This window comes from Heliangelus exortis, chromosome 2, assembly GCF_036169615.1.
Source record: "Heliangelus exortis chromosome 2, bHelExo1.hap1, whole genome shotgun sequence".
Lineage (NCBI taxonomy): Eukaryota > Metazoa > Chordata > Aves > Apodiformes > Trochilidae > Heliangelus > Heliangelus exortis.
The window spans coordinates 67683682-67703305 of NC_092423.1; the positions used below are offsets into that span (position 1 = coordinate 67683682).

General features: G+C 43.9%; 1 protein-coding gene across 2 annotated transcripts in view; it reads left to right on the forward strand.

Annotated features, from left to right (window-relative positions):
* Window positions 1–19624, forward strand: part of SLC22A23 (solute carrier family 22 member 23) — a 113356-nt gene that overhangs the window by 88949 nt on the left and 4783 nt on the right. Inside the window, exons 6-10 of one of the 2 annotated variants that reach the window (XM_071736529.1) lie at window positions 1575–1664; window positions 7244–7346; window positions 10316–10548; window positions 12744–12776; window positions 14423–14546. In XM_071736529.1, coding sequence (XP_071592630.1) covers window positions 1575–1664; window positions 7244–7346; window positions 10316–10548; window positions 12744–12776; window positions 14423–14546 — 583 coding nt within the window. The remainder of the gene's footprint in view (window positions 1–1574; window positions 1665–7243; window positions 7347–10315; window positions 10549–12743; window positions 12777–14422; window positions 14547–19624) is intronic. The other variant, XM_071736530.1, reaches the window with a different exon arrangement.

The window sequence follows — 19624 nt, forward strand, 5'->3', positions numbered from 1 at the left end:
AGGTAACTCCATGTGATGGTACTGTGTACAAACTTGCCAGATATATTCCTTTAGCTTATCCTGTATCTTGGTTGTTTAATGGTGCCAAACTTAAATATCACATGCAAGTCCTAGGGGACAGTTGGGTAAACATGGGAAATTCAGTTTAAAAGGTTCAAGGTGCTGCTTGAATGCAGCCTTTCAGTCTGAAAAAGAACTGTGTGTTAGCCACAGAGTTTTCCATCTCACACCAATCCAGACATTGGTTTCTGTTGACCTCTTGTATGTTAAATCAGCTTTCAGGAGGGGCTGAGTTTCTCCTGGTGGTCCCCTGTTGTCCAGGAGCAGGAACTGATGGAGTTTGTGCAGCTCTTTGGGGACATGCAGTACATGATAAATAGCAACTAACAAGAGTAAAATTGATCAGTGTTCAGTCCTCTAGAGGAATGGAAGAGGAGAGGCCATGTGAGCCCTTTTTGTATCCCTGGTGAGGGCAGTTGTGACCTCTGAGAGCAGCAGAGTTTGGAGGGAACAGGGGGAAAAGGGAACACTTTACTGAGGATGTGCCTTTTGGTGCCACGGGGAAAACCCGAATATGATAGAAATTAAAAAAGGAAAAAAAGAAAAAAAAAAAAAAAAAGGAAGGGGGTTGTTGCCAGCTTCTGTTTATGCTTGAATGACTCTTTTCTTACTAACTGAGCCTTCTGCAGCCTCTGGCTGGCTGGGCTCCAGCCTGTCACAGTCGTTTTGTGCCCAGCTGGCACATTGGCTCTTTGTCCACCGTGCTACCTTTCCTCCTGGAGGAACTGCAGGCTTTACAGGGCAGGAACTGCATGGGGAGGACTGGCAGCAAGCCCTGGTCCTGCCCATCCTCTCCTGGCCTACCTGCACCGAGGGGAGAGGATGGGTGAGTCTGGGTGCTGATGTGAGGGGTTAGGAGTGGAGACTTCAGAGAGCAGTAAGAAAGGACCAGTGGACAGAGAAGGGAGGAAATAAGAGAGTGAGAAGAGTTGTGGGAGGAAAGAATAAAGAGAGTTGGAGGGGACTCAGAAGGTCAAAACCAACAATGGATTGGGGAGAATTAATGGCTGTACAGGAAAAGAAGAGCTAGAGCATCGACACCAAAGGGGCTACAATAATTTGCTTCTTCCTCCATCCAGAACAAGCTGTTGAGGCAAGGATTCAGGCTCAACACTCCTCTCTTGTGAAATCCACTCCTAATATGTGTGTTTCACCCCTCCGTACTCCCCAGCTCACCTGCTCTGCCTGCTGAGGTTTCCTCCACAGCTCTGGCAGTAGGTAGCAGCGATGCATGTGTCAGTATCTGAAACCTCCTGATGGCCCAGATATGGCTCCACATCATGACATTTGAGTTATTCTTTGTGGTTTGGGTTTTTTGTTGTTTTTGGTGTTAGTTTTGGGTTGGTTTTTTTTTTCCAAATGTTGATAATGTTCGAGGAATGTAAACATTGACAAGTCGCGCTCTGGGAAATGCAAGAAGTCATGTTGCCTGGGCAACCCTTGCTCGGCCTCCTGGCATGAAGGCATGATGATACAGCCTTTAATAACATGATTACAACCTATTTTTTCCACAGGCCATAGGATGGACGAATCAGTGCATAGGACGGACGATGCTGTGGGAATGAAGCTGTTGTCTGTTCCTCATTTGTTGCAGAATTTGGAAGGTGTGTAGTGAATGAGGCAGAGGGTTGCAGAAGGAAAGAGGACAGTCTTGGGGAAATGAAGCTGAATGCCTCCTGAAGAGTTGTGCTTATTCCCTGTGTCTGCCAGGGATGTCTATGTACGATCATGGAAATTTCCCTGGAATCAGGCTCTTCCAGTGCTGTCACTAATTACAATTTCTTCAGTGTCTGTCTCTACAGTGAGAGTAGAGAATTACAGTGTCTGTAATTCTGGGGCTTGAGCTGCAGAGCTGAAACATTTACATCAGCATCTACAAGGGGCATTGGTTCATGATTTCTCTCATTCTGGACAAAAATCCTATGTATTTTATCTCCCTGCCTGCAAAACAGGAATTATCTTTGTCCTCATTACAAGAAAGTGGTGGGGATGATTTTGTTGGTATTGATGAAGTATATGAATATTCTGACAGCACTGTAGGAATGTCTTACGATTTTGTACTCACTGGGAGGTTTGGATAATAAGGCTGAGGGGCATATGTTGACTGGGAGAAGAAGAGACATCATTAATAGCTGCCCATTTGCTGACTGCAGTGAGCATTCTGGGGGGAAAACTAATGTGTGGTCATCTAATTAAGTGCTGTATCATAATGCATATAAGCCATTGAAGACTGCAATGATAACCTTATGTCTGGCTTTTCCTATCTTTTTTTGAATGTAATTAGAAATGTAGCATTGAAACAAATGATTGCAATCAGTCCTTTGCTACCATAGTCATCAAGTTAAACAGTTGCTCTCAACTAAATGATCTTTATTTTAAATGCTGTTAGTATTTTTGTCCCGTGCTTTTGTTGGAAGGCCATTCCACACTTCAAATTGGTCTTATACTGGGACACATTTTAGCATTCAATTCAAGTACTTTATGGCTGTCCTGGTTCTTTGTCCTTTTTCCCATCCCAATTGCTCCTCTATGTGACTATTTTTATCTTAAATCTCTTTTTTCTCCTTTCTCACGCTATGCAAGCAGACAGCAGCCCCATCACTTTGCTGAGCTGAATTTCTCCTCTATCTCCTTTCCTTTTATAAATAGGCTTGACAAAGATTTAGTTTCTCAAATATTGATGAGACCAAAATTGTAAAAGAGCACCAGTATTTCGGTGTCTGGATTGCAAGTATCTCATAGACACGATGAACAGGTGCCTTATAGTCACTTGTGTTCAAGTAGTACATAACCAAGTCCAACACAGTATTTGCTAAAAGCTTACCTTCCAACAGAAGCATTTCCCATTAGTCCCTGAATATCTTACCTTGTATTTTGTATTTTTAATTGCTTTTGTCACACAAAATTTTTGTCACATTAAAATTTTTAATTTTTGTCACACCCGAGGGCCTCAAGCTCACCCAGTTCCCTTTAATGTCCTATTTCTGTGCTGTACTGCTGGCAGTACCTCACTTTGTGACCAGCAGACTTCATTGGCACATTCCTAAGGTTTGTGCCAAGCTCCCTGGTGAGGTTATTAAACAAGATTTTTTTATTTTTTCATTTTTTTCCTGAAGACGAGTCACTCTGCCACTAATCTCCTGCCATCATCTTATGATTTCCATTACTCTGTCCCTTATTGCTGTCTGCCCATCATTCACCTCCTTACCCACCTCATCATTTCTGTATGTGACTTGACAGCCTTCAGTATTCCTTAGGCTTTTTAAAAACACATCGTAGGGGGCTACCAGTCCTCCATGATAAAAATAAAAAAATGAGCATAAAAGGAGTTCATGGAGACAGAAATCCTGAAATGTATAAATAACCCTGTGCATGAGAGTAGGCTGCTTCAGCTCTGTGTTTCAGACTGATGTACCTCCTGCTGCAGAGCTGTCGTGCTCCAGGGATTGATTGAGCCTCTGTGCTGGGCTTCCACAGCTCTTTTCATGTTCAAAGTGCTACTGACAGGATCATTTAGCAGCCAGAAAAATACAGCAGAAGTCCATCACCACAGGACACTTGTCATTTTGGACATCCTTTTTCAGTGGCTTGATTTGAGCTTTGTCTATTTTGCCTTTGCCAAGTGATGTAGAGATGGGTGGTTTAATTTAAGGACTTTAAAGATCCTTTCTGATTTTGAAAGCTGTGCTCCTGAAATGCAAACGATCCCACGAGAATCAGCAGCTTTGGGAGCTGGAAGCTGATAGGGTTCCCCTCCCCATGAGACTTTTAAAGTCTCCCAATGAATGCTTTAAATTTCCACTGAGATATAAAGAGTTAGCTTGTTGACAGTTTTCCTACCGGGTCCCTGAATGTGAAGCCCAGAGTGTGTGTGGGCTTCAGGGTATGGGAAAATTCAAAATGGGCCTCTGAGTAAATGGATAAAATTATCTTCTATTTTCCACACTCGCCCTTCTGTAAATCAGTCAGAACTGAAATGTCTAATGCAAATTCCTTCTGAACTGGTGACTTTGGGGCAAAATTGAAGAAAAGGTTGGGGATAGGGAGAGTTTTCCTGGTATAATTCCAGCAATTGAGAAAGCAATAGTTTGTTTCTGTGGGATTTTAATGGGCATTGGCTTGACTTCTCTTTTAGGATCTTAGGATCCCATGTCTGGACCCATGAAGTCCAGACAGCTTTAGGGCTGCTGCTCTCCCAATACTTGTCAGAGTCAGTCAGAGAAGATCCTTTCATGCAAAGCAAGCTACCTCTCAAAAAAGGAAAAGCAGGCCACTTAAATGAGAGCCAGTTCTGCAGGTCACGACTTTTTTGCAAGTCACATAGCTTATTTGTTGCTATATGAATGATATCTTGATTATTGTTAATGATTGATTTTGTGGTAGGGTTGTTTTTTTTTAATATCTGACTGGTATGTATGGAGAGAGTTGTCAGAAAGACATATTGGAGACCCGAGGAGCATCATTCTTCTGAAGCAGGTGACTTTAGATTTGGAGTTATAACACATCATAGAGGGATTGAGGAATAATAATAATACCTGGTAGGGCCAGAAGGCTGTCAGATGCTGTTTGCATTCTTTGGTGTACAAGGTTTAAGGCCAGTTTTGTGTTTGGTTTTTTTTTTTAATTTTTTTTTTGTCTTTTATGACATTTTCATGTAACGATGCTGTGGGTCCATGGAGCATAACAGAGAGAGGAAGCGAAGTTCTATTGGAGGGACACTGCTGCATATAGAGCAGGGATGAAATCCCCTCATGTGGGATCCTGGCTGCAGCTGAAGCAGAGGAGGTGTTTGTCAGATCACTTAACCCAGAGTTATCCATTACTTGAGGGTAGAACAGTTCAGTGAAAAACACTACCAAGAATTAGTTCAAAAGGACTGATTCGTAAGGTAAAAAGGGGGCCTGAGTGCACATGAGAAGGCTGTGTGACAGTAAATAAAGAACACATGGGTTGTAGCAACCCCTAATGTAGGAATAAAGCAGGAGTGGAGAGCAAAATAATGTTTGGCTCTGAAGAGAACTGTAATGAAGTTAAGTGTTGCTTCTCAGAATAAAATTAAATTATGACTCAATAAAGTACATATTGACAGTAAGACCTACTTTCTCTTCCCAAGGAAAAAAGAAAAAACTACTTCAAGAGGAAAAAAACCCAATAAAATCAAAGGAATATGGCATCAGAGACTGTCTTCTGTTAACAGAGGAGGAGATGCTATTCTTTGACAGGACAGATCTGGTCATTTTTAGACAGTTTGAGAGTGAACCCTTATGTCCAAATGAAATCTCTGCAATGTGTGTTATTTGGATGCTGATTTTCATTGTTTCATTACCAGCTGAAATTACAGTAAACAATCATCAGCAGCTTTTCAAAACCTTGTGCTGCTTCAAGTGCGTGCTTTGACTTATTCATTGCAGAAGGTTTGGCTTGGGCTCAGTTATAGGCTTTATAACTATATTTTATCTAAATGCCTCAGCTGTTCTTAATTATTTTATTTCCACTTATTCCTTTCCAGAATCTTGCATCTTGCTACAAAATAATTTCGACCTTGTGCTTTGAGATTAGGTACCATCAGTTTTTATTGCTTTTTTTTTTTCCACATAGCACTGAGCCTGCTGACTTCTCCTGTAGTACAAATATTAACTTGACCAATTTCCTCTTTTGCTCCACCTCTGTTTTTTTGCTTTTGTGAGCTTCATGCTACATAGAAATTGATATTGTCGAGTAGTCAGGAAAGTAGTAAGGCAATATTCTGCTTAAGTATAATCATTAATGTAAAATACCCTTTGCTACTTTTCTCAGAAGCATTCCCTTTAGTTACTCTAGATAGCAGACCAGCAGTAACTCGTAAGCAGAGAATAGCTCAACTATTTGCATATAAATAGTGTTTCTTTGATTTATTTTTATAATACAATTTTCAAATGACAGCAGACGAACATGTCACTTTTTTGTTTGTAAATTTGAGTGATTTATTTACTTTTTTTTTTTTTTTTTTCCCCATGGCTAACTTTTATTTTTCCCTGTCTTGCATCTCTTAAATAAATCACTATTTGTTGGAGTGAGGCAGAGGTTGGGTCAGGCTGGTGAGGACAAGTGAGGACACCCGGGCTGATTTCACATGCACAGAGCGAGCGGATGCGCGGTCCAGAACAGGGCCACGCTGCCACCTTTGAACACAGTCGGGTCTAGAAAGCAGCAGTCCCACTCTTTGCCCTAAAAAACAGTCCTAGCCTGTGCTCCTGGAGTGCATCGTTTTTGTGATGCTGTTCCCTAGCTACAGCTTCTTCCGTTTTTACCTGGCTTTGTGCCCTTGCAGCTGCCTCGCTGATCCAGTAGCTTGGAAACCGTGGGGTTTTTTAGCACGCTTGGGTCATATCAGGCTCTAACTTAATGGTATTTGGGAAGTAAGCAGTGTCCTTCGTTTTTGTCCCGTGCCGACAAGAATATCAGATACAGTATTTGTGGGGCTTGTGCCTTTCTGCAGCATTGCAAAGAAAAGTTAGCTTGCAGCTGCCCAGCACTTTCAGGACACTGTGAGGCTTTAGTTCTAAATGCCAAGATATCATAGATTATGATGTCTAAGGATTTTTCTCTAGGGAAATGTTTATTTGTTTAGGACACCCATTGGAGCGATATTAAGTATTTGAAATCTGGGGGCAGGCAGAGGATGAGCTAACAGTGTAGTAGCTGCTTTTTTCTGAAGCCTGGATTTTAACAAACTTCAAAAAAAATTGCCTTAAAAATGAGTTTGAGTCCCAGTCTTTGGAATGGCTTTTCAAGTCTGCTTTGCAGAATGGCAGCAGGTCTTGTAACTGCACAAGCACAGTCCTGCCTGTGGGGGGGATAGAAGTAACAAGTTCTTCAGGAAATGTTATATTGTGCTTGCTAGGAGCAAGCCCTGTGCTGCCCCCATTTTACATGCACCTTTTAAACTGGGGAAAAGTTTGGGTTGTGAAGGAGTTCCTGGGCAGTTCCTTACTCACAAGAAGGTTAAGGAAAGCCTGGAAGAAAAGGAGGAACCTGAGGTGGGCTTTGGATAGGCTGTTCAGCATTTTTATAGCTCCTGTTAGTGTAATTCACTGTGTCCTGCTCTCCAGAACATCCCTCAGAATGTGAGTAGTTCACAAGCAAAGCTTCTCCTTCTCATTCTTCCCAGTGAAATAATTATTTTGATTTATTTTTTTTTCAGAGCTGGAAAAGGAGATAGCCAGGAGACCGAAGAAAGTCTGCATTGTTAAAGTGGTGGGAACAAGGAACCTGTGGAAAAACATCGTAGTATTGTGTGTGAACTCGTAAGTCCCATCTCTTTCTGCTTCAATAGCTGTGTGGTTGGTGAACTGGAAGCAGCAGTGGGAAAAAATGGGGGGCTCCTGGTGTGCGACCCTACACTAATGTCTCTGATAAATAATCCTGAAAAAACACCAGCTGCTGCAGGGTATTATTTTTTATGTCAAAAGTGGAGGGAACTCACTGGCTGTTTCAGGGAGCAGAACCATGTGTCTTCTCAGGTGCATCACTGCAAGAACCTTGCTGCCACCCATGGTTTTGTGTGGCCACATGCAGACATCTCCTACTGGCATCCTGGGTGGGATTTTTGAAGTCATTAATGCTGCAGGAGCAAAAATTCAAGTTGGTAACATACATTTTAGCTGTGTTGCAGAGGAAGATGTTTCTTGCTAGTAAATACAGTTCTGCTCCCTTGTATAACAGCTGCCCTTGACAGGTCTTTGAAAGCAGGTTACAATGTGCTTTGCCTCTTCCCAATCATGTACAGGGCACAGAGACACAATGTGCCATCTCATACAGAGCAATGTGTTGCCTGCATCCTAAGGCTCTGGCTTGGACATGGGAAAAACCAGGGGTCTGCCTGAGGGTTTTGCAGGTTAGACTGAGACCTTTCTGGCCAAAGCTGAGCACCTTGTAAAGAGGAAATAGATGAGCTGGATATTTAGCCAATTTCAGGGAGAGCACTGAGGGTGGATTTTCCAGTTTTTCAATCTCATGAAATACCCCCTGTAAATCCTTTTGTGATTTTTTGGTTGTTCTGGTTTTTGTTTTTTTTTCAAACAGGAGGTAGTAGAAGACTGGAAATCCACCCATCCTCTGCTCCATGTAAAAGTACATAGCTCTCTTGTGACTTTTTCTTCATCAGTTCAGGGCCCTGCTTTGCAGCCTTCACTGCTGGTAACAGGCTCACGGATTAGTCCCAACCCAGAGAGGGAAGCCCCTGTGGTGGACAGAAAGTCACCCAGAAGTACAGGGACTTCAGGGGTCTGTCTCCAGTGTTACCAGTTGCAGAATCTGCTTTTATGATTTTTGTGTCTCTCTCCCACCCACTGGTGGGTGACTCCCTCTGTTCTGAAACAGCATTTTCCTTTTAGGCTGAGCTGGTAGCTTAAATAGCTGGTGTTAACTGTATTTGTGAAAAACCTATGAAGGGGGAATTCTCCCCTTCTCCCTCACCCTTTTATTTATGCACAGTTGGAAATTCCCTAAACCAGAGCTAGGCAGCCCAAATAATAACTTCTGGCAATAGCACAGGGAGGCTGCTTGCCATCCAAGTAGAGCATGAAGCAGATGTGTGTTGGAGGAAATAGCTTTTGTGTTTGTTATCAGGGGGTGGGGGGAAAAAATATTTAATTTTAATTCTGTTATTTCTGTTAGGTGGGGTTGTGCTAAATTTTCGTAGCATGGAACTTGGAGGAGGAACCTTTTGCATGGAATTGGGAGACATCAAAGGGGGATAGATGTATTTAATTTTAAAAGCAGCTATTCTGAACTGCTCAGAAAGTTAAGATAATAGTGTAATTTCTGGGAACGCGGGTTGGAAAACAAAGTGCTTGATTTGTTTTATAAGTCATGGCCAAAATAATAACTTCAGCAAGTGTGTTTGCATGCACAGAAGAATGAGAGAGAAGACACACATTAGTTAACTCTGCCCTTTTATTAAATATTGTTTTGCTGATTAAAATTTCACTTACAGTAGGAGTCAGTTATAATCTAGATATCCAAAGCAAATTATGTTCTTGTGTAGCAGCAAGAACTTGTGTTTGGGAGGAAAGTGGTTTGATATTTGGGTATATTTTTGATCCGTAACATTTGATTCACAAGATCACAAGACAGATTCCCCAGGCCCTGAGCTGTCATACACTCAGCAATTGCATATTCCCTCAACTGCTTCTATGTTTATAGTAATATCCAGTTTACACTGACAAAGCTTCAAATTCCTGATGTTCAGGAGGATAGAGTTGCAATGTGTAATGTGTCTGCCCTTCATTTTTTTTGGAGACTTGGATCTGTGCCTGTCACTGTTGTCAGGCGCGATTTATTTGTGACATGAGGTTTGTCAGGTCTAAATGTCAGGGGCAGGAGGCTCTTCCCAGCAGGGGTATTTGTGCTCTGATGGGGCTGTTGGCAGCATTGGCCTCCTCCAGCAACTCCTCTGAAGTTTTGCACCACATCAGGGGTGATGCTTGTGCTTCTCATCTGACTCCTGTACCTCCAGCCCCGCTCTCCTTTTTATTCTCCCTTCATTTTTGTTCCTTTCTATTATTTTCCCTCATGCTTTGGAGGGAGGCAGGAGGAGGAGACAGGAGAAAGATGAGTGAAATAGAGTGGCAAGATGTTGAGCATGAAGAAACTTTTAAAAGAAGGGGAAAATCGGTGCTATGAAGGGTCGTGTAAATGTGTAAATTGAATTAGGGCTGACTGTTTTGTAACTGCAGTACCTGTAGTACAATGTGTGACTTCTAATACTCATTTCTAAGGTATTTTCAGTTGTAACAGGCTAACTTGGGAAGTGAGATGCAGTCTTTAGTACAACCAAATGCCACAGGCAGGTGGGTCTTTCTGGGAGTGAACTTTATAGTGTGGTGTTTAGCTCTTCAAGCATATATGCTGCTTCATCTCAGCAGCACTGGCTCTGTGGCTGTCAGCAGATGCACTGGGAACAGGGAGATGTCCTTCTTGAAATATGCCAGTTCTGAAATACATTGGGAAAACCAGTCACACACTAGGAGCCATTATAAAGTTGCCCAATCCTGAGCAACAAACGAAGCCAGTAGATTGCAAATGTCTGGGTCAGTTGTGGTTTTTCTTTGGTTTCTTTTCATCATTGCTCATTTTACCTGAATCTCTTTGCACCAGGCTCTGTATTCCTGCAGTAAAAGAAATTCTTCCTGCCTTAACGTGTCCTACACTGAATTATGTTGCAGTCCCTTCCCAGCAGTGACCTCCTGCTGCCTTCTCCCCTTTCCCCTAGGCTGACTGGCTACGGCATACACCACTGTTTTGCAAAAAGCATGATGGGGCACGAAGCGAAGATGACGATTACGCAGAACTTCTACGCTGACTACTACACCATGGCTGGGATTGCTCTGGCATCCTGCCTGGCCATGTGCCCCGTGGTCGGGTTTCTGGGGAGAAGAGGAGGACTCCTGCTTTTCATGATCCTTACAGCTCTGGCGTCGCTCCTGCAGCTGGGCCTTCTCAACTGTGAGTTGCGGGCACCAGGTTTTCGGACCGAACAAAATTGACGTGCAAATAAGGGGCCAGGAAATATTAGCAGTTTTCTTTGCCTTTCTCAGGTTTGATGTGCCATACACCTGCTTAGTTTAAGAAGCTGAGTTCATTTAAAGGATTTCCCAGACAGTTGGCATCTTTGGGTCATTAACAAAAGGCATTGTGTTCTGGATGAGTCCCTGTGGTGAAGCTCCTTGAGCATAGGGGCTGCTTTTATTACTTTCACTTAGAAATAAAAAACATGTTGAATTTTATTTCAGTGAAATATCTTCTTGGGAAAGAGCTGGGCAGGGGATAGGAAAGGAAAACTTTCTGACTTGAGTCTGCTTATTAAATAGCCTCTAAACAAGCAGGAGTTAATGGAATAGGTGTATATTCTGCCTGCTCAGAGCATCTTGCTATGTAAGCAACATACAGGCAGCATGGAAATATGCATCTGAGACCCTACTTTTAACATGGTGTGTGTGCGTAGTCCATGTGAATGTATACACCAGGTTTCATGAGGTGACGGCTTTTCAAATGGATTGTTCCTGCCAAAAGCAAGTGTTCTACCTCTTCCTTTGCAGGTGGTGACCTCTCTCTCTCTCTCTCTCACCTTTTTGAGCTGCTTCAGTTAGAAAAATGGCAACAGAAATATTCCCTCTCCTTTTTAAATTTTATTTCCTTAATTTTCTGTTCATTGACGAAGTTGAACATGTTGGATCAGAGAGGTGTTCAAGCAGAGGGAAGGTGGGGTGTGCTTTGCCACTCTTGGAGTTACCAATTGTTAGACCGCTGTGCAATGAAGCCCCACTGCTAGGAAGCTTCCACTGGTTGTTTCTGGTTTTAATTTCTAAGTTTAGAAGTTTAGGTTTTTTTGCACTGAGGATGGAAAGATTTCACATTCCCTCATGCTGAAGACAGCCCTGAGCCATCAAGCATTGTCCATATTTACAGACTGTGTTTCCTGAAAGTATTTACTAAGTTAACCTTTAGTGAACATGCTATTTGTGGCAGTGTAGGAGGGAAAGAGAGAATCTCTTTCAGGACATGGAGGAAACTCCAAGGTTGTATGTGTTTGCTCTCAGCTTGGCACAGTTGTTTATATTCTCTTCAAGCACATGTTTATCATGCCCAGCTGTTCCAGATGAGAGTGGAAGAAGCCTCTGGCTCCATCTCATCCACATCCCGTTTTTGGATGTGACCATTCATGTGCAGATTGCACACTCTGTGTGTGCACAATATGCCAAAACTCCATGTTCTAATGGTGTTGTCCATCAGGCTCTTTCTACACTAGATGCATCTAAGTTTTTTTCTTTTAAGTTCATTAGATACTTGTCGAGTTTCTTGCAGTTGCTTAATGGACAGAAAAGCTGCCAGAACCATGAAAGATTATGAAATCTGTTTCAGCCTCCTCTGTTTTTTAGCTTAGCATGTTTTGGGCATAATTAGCAAATGAAATCAGAATTTGAGGAGAGTGAGAGAGGGAGAAGGGGTAGTCTCCAGTAGCAGCAAATCCACAGCAGACCTTGAGGCTCCCTATGTCCAGCCCTTTCCAGACCCCAGGCTGTCACCTGAGATATCATGGGAGCTTGGTGGGAGATCACCAGCAGAGCTGTGTGCATCTTGTACCTCTGCCCTTCCCCTTGCTGCTCAGTACCACCCTGTGCTCCTTAGGACAAAAAGCAGACCTAGTGTGACCCGTGGACCACCAGCTCAGGGCTTTGGCAAAGAGAAGTGATCTCCCCCCAGTGCTCTCTAACTTGTACGCCCTTCCCTCAGGGTTGCAATCGGAGGGCAGTTTCTCTTCTCCCCGTTTGTTAACAACAAAGAGGCCTTTGTGTTAATCCCAGTGGTAATTCTGAAGCTCTAAAAAATGATTTATTGATGCATTTATTATCAGTGTCTCATTAGCACGCTGTCCTCCAGCTGAAAGGGGCCTGGAAATGGCACGTCCTGTCTGGTGGCTGTGAGAATATATGCCAGTTACAGCACGGGAAAGGAAAAGTGGTAGGGGGGGCATTATATGAGATTTATATTTGTGTTGGTTTTTTGTTTATTTGTGTTGGGTTGGGTTTTTTTGGTTTTTGGTGTTTTTTTTTTGTAAACTGTGTATGTAACAAAAATGTGTTCTTGTTTTGTCTCCCTTTCTCTCATATATTCATCTAACTTCCTCATCTTGGATCCAGTGATTGGAAAATACAGTCAGCTCCCAGACTCAGGTATGATTTACAGATGTGTCTACATCCTGCCAGAAGGCTTTCCCAGGGAGTGGTTGGATCCAAAAGGCTGGGACCAAAGCACCCAGAGCAGAGGTGCCAGTGCAGGGCAAAATCTCACTTCTGCACAGTGCCCAGAGACCCCACCCATAGGAGAGCCTCTTCTGCTATATACAGTATCTCAGTGTAGCATTATCTCCACATAGCCTTATGTCCCCCTGTGTGTCAAGAGAGGGTGCAGAGGTCCCCTGAGATTCATGTTTAGATACAGGTCAATGCTTTCTCAGAAAGTCTCCTTCTCAGAAGCAACATTGCCAATTTGGACTTTTCCAAAGACCCTTCTTATAAGGGGACTTAGGCACCTTAGAAAATACTTCCTCGGGCACCTTATCCCAGGCTAAAGTACTGTAACAGCAATGCAGTGACAGGCTGCAGGAGAACAAAACCTCTATTGCTGTGTTTGCTTCAAGGGACCTGCCTTGTCTGACTTTCCCAAGGTTTGTTCTGCTGAGCACTCATAACTCCCTGTGGCGTCCATACTGCAGTGTCACCCACTAGGAAAAAGGTGCCAGGTGCCCCAGAGCCCCTCAGTTTGCAAAGCACTGACTTTCAAAGGTCCCTTCTAGCCCAAACCCTTCTATGATTCTAACAAGAACAAAAGCAGGTCTTACTTTTCATTACATCCAACCTGGAGGGTCTATCTGCTTGGGACTGCATGCTGATGAGCAGCCCTTTCTTCAGCAGATCTCGGGGCTTGTCTGGAGAAAGGTGGCAGGCACTGACTGCAAAGCTCCAGTGCTTTCCCCTGTGCTCCTGTCAGGCACAATATGTACCCCATTTAAAACACAACAGTCTCTGCAAACAGCAAGGCCTCCTCACTGGCCAGGACAGAGCATGTGAGCTTGGACAACAATCAGGTATCTCTGTCCTACCCACAAAAGGTGGTGAGAAGGTATCAAGCAAGGGATGTATTGTCATAGTGGTTAGGAAACAGTTTCCTTTTCCATCCTGTGCTTGATAGACATTGCTCACTCTCAGAAACTTTGCTGCCATCCAGCCAGGAAATGATTGAGCAAACAACCTTGCTACACATGGTGACTTAGGGACATGCTTCACCATCTTTAGCATCAGCTTGTCTCACCCAGAGCTGTCAGGCAGGGGCTGTCAAGCTGGAGCTTTCAGCAGAGTTTGCAGACTGGTTATGTGCAGGGGCTTAGCATGGAGATGGGAGCACTTCTGTTTCTTTCACCTCTTGTCCTGCAAGCCTCTCTGCAAGCTTTAGCCACCAGGCAGATATTTGGCAACTTGATGAATGCTGCCTGCCTCTGCTTGTCTGTCGAACGTGGGAGGGAAGTGGCTGGTGCCTATAAGGCTGCCCAATGATGTGTTTTTTCTTGAGTTTTACTTTTTTTGTGGTGGCTGGGCATAAATAATCCAGAGATCACTACCATTTTTAGCACAATATTATGATTTTTTTCACGTATGTTTGTGTCCTGGGTGCTTGAGTAGTGGATTTCATAAATGCCAGTTTTAAATTAGTATTGCAAAAATGACTCAGACTCTTGTCTAGGGAAGATGACTAACATAAACCTGTTTTCTTGGAAGTCTGGCCTCATTCTCACCTTTTACCAATGCTCTTGTCTTGGCAGGTATGAGTGACAGCGTCAAAGACAAATTCTCTACGGCATTTTCCATCGTGGGAATGTTTTCCTCGCATGCTGTTGGAAGCCTCAGTGTGTTCTTCTGTGCCGAGATCACACCCACAGTGATCAGGTGAGAGGTCGGGGCGCCCTCCCCTTCGAAGGAAAGGGACAAACTTATCCTCCTGTAATTGAGAGCTGGCTGTGCAACTTAACAGATTGTGTGGGGAGGGAAATCCCCCCCCTAATAATCAAGACACCTCAAAGCAGTTTTTTCGGCTGCTCTTTGGCTCGATGTCACTGCAGTCCGTCAAATGCCTGTCTGCAGACCGAGAGGCTTCATTTCCAATGGCTCCACCTTGTGTCCCGTCCTGGTGGTTACCAGCGGGTCAGGCATGGGATGACTTGGGTTTGCAGTGCTGTGGGGTTTTGGCTGCTTTGCTGAACCAGTTTCTGTGGGTGAACCATCTTATTGCTTCCCTTACTCTGTTGGGTTTGTGCAAACAGCAGCTCGATAGGAAAAGAGAAATTCCACTACTGTGCAGAGGAGGGCATAGGTGCAGGCAGTCCCTGCCTCTGTAGGGCAAGTTAATGTGCCAGGCTATGGGGGTGCTTTGGTGGAAAGGAGGCATCACAACGTGCTGGTTTAAAATGCTTTTGGTGCATATAAAGGGTTCTTGAGAGTCTGCAGTCCTGCCTCTCCTACAGCAGCACCAGTGTGTGTGGTCTGCCTTTGTTGCAGATAAAGTCATCTTTCTCTTTGCACCCAGATCTGTCTTAGCAGAGGCTCAAAGTTTTTCTGAAAAGGAGCAATTTCATCTGAGGGAGCAGGATAGTAGAAATCAGGCAGATGATCTTTGCTGGAGACCTTCCCATAAAATGGCTTTGTATAGTCAGATTTTTGTATCACTTTATGTCTTGCTGTTATCCTTCCCAGCACAAAAGTTGCACTTGTGTGTTCCAGATTTTTTCAGTAATGCCACATCAGTTCAGGAGTCCACTCTGACTCCCTTGAATTTCCCAGGAATGCATGGGTAGGAGAGAGAAGGTAAAGGGAAGAAGATTTTTTTCTTTCATTATATGCCTTTTCAATAACTTTGCAAAAGTTTTATAGCAAAGTTGTCAGCTGAGTTCCAGTCTCCATGATCTGTTATCTTTTCTTCCAAGCTTTCTGAATGTGTGAGTGTATTTTACAGATAGTGTTATTTCCACAGGGAAAGGCAACATGAGTGTTGAGGAGATTATACAACAGCCTGAACACTAACAGCTATTTAATTGTGTACATGTCAGTCAGTCTGGTGTTTTTATGTCTCCCTGTCTCTGTTTGAAAGTCACATAGATAAGGTACTGTCCACATTAACCAGAAAAGAATCTGCCAAGCAGGGTGAGATGCACAGTGTGAATTTAGCAAGCTTTTTTTTCCTTAAATCACTTGTTACAGAGGAGATAAAATTCTGTCTGGGAGCCAAAATCATGCTTCCCCTGACCACTGGGTGACACCAGGCAAGTGACAGTAGCTCAGGATATGCCTCAGGATCTCCATTTATGAATAGGGATGATGACACTCAGCAGTGCTTTGCAGTTTTATCACTGTAAAGCTCTTCATAATCTGAAGATCTGCTCAGGGCTGTAATTAGTAGGGGAAGCTCAAAACAGGACACAAACCTGAGTGTGGTTAAGCTGCCTTGTGCCTTGCTTTTTGGTAGGATCTGTCTGCTCCCTCATAACCTGTTCCTCAAAATACTGCCTCAGATGCCCTTTAGCATTTCAGACCATCTTAATGTGCTTTTGTTTGGTTGGATCTCAAGGAACTTCAAAGAAGAGGGAGGCAGAGTGGACATTGGGGCCATCCTTGGTATTTCCCTAATAAACCTGTAATTCCCTATCCCTGAGGGGATAAAGCAGCACTGACATGTAGCAGTGACATGATGGCCAACACATAGCACCCATCCAGCTTTGCTGCTTGTGGTGTTGGGATGAACAGTGTAAGAAGAGAACAACCATCTTCATCTCCAAGTGGTGCTGCTGGCTTTGGAGACATGAAGGTCCCACACTGTCATGCAACACAGAGGGGTCCTTCCTACCTTTGCTTTGCAGCCTGATCTCATGGGGCTAGGTAGAAGAGCTTCACCAGGAAGCTTCTGTCCCTCACACCAGATGCTTCAATTCAGAGCTCCTTCCAAATGCTGAATTCAAGCACTAAGTGGCTCTGATAGTCCATGTCTTACAGTCTTGATGGGAACACCAATGCAGGTTGCAGGGCTACTAAATAGGAACAGGATGAGGAAAGTGTGGTCTATCCTCTACCCATCCTCTCCATGCTTGGTTACAAACAAGTGGAAAAGCAACCTGTGTCCTGCTTTTGCCCCCACCCAGCCAAAGAAGTGAAGTCTGGACAGCAATGGCCAAATTAGGAGCTTTATCCATCCATAGCCATCTTCAAGCCAAATTTCTGGTGGGGTGCAGTGCTGTATGCTGGGACCTGAACCAGGCCTGGCTTTTCAAAGGTGGTGCCTTGCCCCTTGAGGCCAAGAGTGTTCTGATGTGTTACTGAAGATCTGGCCCAGGATTGAGCCCACAACAGGGTCGCAGGAAAGGCAGGGCTAAAAAATAAAAAATAAAAAAGAGGTTCTAGGCCACTGACATCAAGAAGCAGCTGAGCTGACTGGACAAAACCCAAAAAAACCTGGTCTGAATTCAGCGTCAGCCTCACTTTGTGCAGGAGGTTGGTGTATGTGCTTTCCCAAAGACTCCTCCAACTTCAATAGCTCTCTGGCTCTTTTGTACTCTGAGCCATGCTGCGTATCAACCCATTTGCTCAAGATGGACAAATGGCCACCAATAGACAGGAGTAACATTTCTCTGTTCTCCTGAGCAGCACCATGAAGGGCAAATCTCTTAAGTTTTGTGTGATTCGAGCAAAGATTATCCATGAGGAGGTTTTGCCATTCTCTGAAAACACACTGCAGTAGTGAGTGAGGAAATTCTTCCTTATGAAAAGGTAGGCCCTTTCTCAGGACAAAAGTTTGAACCAAAGTCTCTTTGCGATTTGCTCACCTCAAGACCATAAGCTTCACACAAACCATCCTGTCTCATTGCTGCTGGGCAAGCAGGGGCCAGGGAAGCATCTCTGATCACCTGTGGAGTCAGGCCATGGAAATACCCCAGCAGCAACTGATGCAGGGGGAGAAGCTGGGGCTTGCACTCCCTCCTGTGGCTCCAATTGGCACCTTGGAGTGTGTTTGAAATACAGACACCAGTCCCCTGCCATGGGAAAGCCTGGAGGGAGGAGGAGCAGTGTCCCAAAACACCCTTGATGTTTTTGATTTCCACCTGCTGCCCCACAGCACTTGCAAACCTGTGTGAATTATGAGGGTGCTGCCTCTCCTGCCCTGTACTCATTTTTCAGATGTGCACACAGCAAAAAATTCCAAAAGGTATTTTCAGTTTTCATTTTGTTTTTTTTTTTCCCCATTTCCATTTTTTCAGGATAGTCAAATATTTTTTTTAAAATGTCTTCTATGATGTGTACCAAATGTGTTTTCGAGCCACCCTTCTGCCAGGTTTTGATGGTTCTCGATAAAGCAGTGCCTGTTCTAATTAATGACATCATATGGAAAAACTTCCACACATCCCCCAAATCTGAAGCCACTTGACCCCTAATGACAGAGCCGTCTTTGTTGTTGCCTTTTCCTGTTTCTTTTCTGCTTGCTTGATGTCCTTCTACAGCAGGTTTTTAAAACTCACTTCAGGTCCTCCTCAGTGGCTGAGATACAATTTAGCCGTAGCAAATGCTGATGCAAATGAGCGGAGCTTTTGTTGCTCCAGAGCCAACTCAGAGAGTGATTTGCCAGAGGTTCAGGGCTGGTTGTGTCGATTACTCATGTGAGTGTATTAATGAAGTTGCAGGGAGGCCAGTTGCACAATGGCCACATTCAGCTGGGTTTCTAAATTGCTGCTGGAAAGCTGGCAAGCTTTTAATAAGGGCTTTTGCAGCATTTGGGGAAATCACTGTTGTCTGTGAGAGATGCTCTGCGGATCTGGAGACTTTGAAGGTGCATCCATGAATTTTTTTTTTATCCAGTCAGTGTCCCGGGAGCATTTTTAGAAAGCTGTGCTTGCTGCCCTTTAGCTGTCAAGAAGCAATAGGGGGTTTGGGAAAGGATTTGATGAAGATTTTAACACGGTGGTTAGCTGAGTGCATTTGGCATTTGTAGCTTTGTATAGCTGTGATTTCTTGTATGCTCACCATTCAATGAAACTTCCTTTCTCAAGTAGTTGATGTAAAGCAGTTCATTCACCTTCTCTAAATTATTGTTAATAATTACATCTCTGCCACTGGGCCAGGAACAGGCACCTGAGCCTGTCTGATCACCAGAGGGTTACAGAGTACATGGCATCTCCCAGAGGAGCCACAGGATGTGTGCTGCTCGGGCCAGCTTAGTAGGCAAATGGGAAGCAGGGTCCCAGTGATGAAGCTCAGGGGAGCTGCCCTCTGCAGGCATCAGGGTCTTTGGAAAATCAAGGACAAGTTGCTGCTTACTCTCAGAGAATTTGCTAAAATGACTGACTTGGGTGTGATGCTCTGCTGGCCAGAGACCTTGGTCATGCCACAGCACAGCCACAGGGAATGCTCTGCCTTGAAGAATGCCTGCAGTGCCACTTCCATGCAGTGGGGACAGGCACCAGGAGCACAAGCTGTGGCTCAAAACCTGGTGGTCAGGCACATGTGTCTGTGGGTGTGCCAGACACTCATGCTCCAGGATCTGAAGACACAGCAGTGACCATGACAAGGCAGGAGGGGTTGCTTGCACAGCTGAACCTTGAATTAGCTGAACCTTGAATTAGGAATGTGCAAGTGACTTCCATGCCTATGGCTGGAGCAGATGAGGTTCTCTTCACACTTTTTTTTTTTTTAAAAAAACTTTAAAGCTTTTTCACTTTGTGTGTGTGTGTGTGCATGCATGTATGATCACGATATAAAAGCACCTTGCATTTAATAAGTAAGCATTTGCGCCATAAAAAATATTTTACAATTTAAGCATTTCACCAATGATAACCTTTTCATAACCCCTTTCTGTGGTACAAGAAAAGCAAAAGAGAGTGAAGTGAGAGGCCTACCTCAGCTTGTACAGTGAGTTAAGAGCTCTGAGAAAGCAATCCCAAACTGCTGTTCTCCTATTCTGACCAGTAGCTATTTTTTCTTTTTTT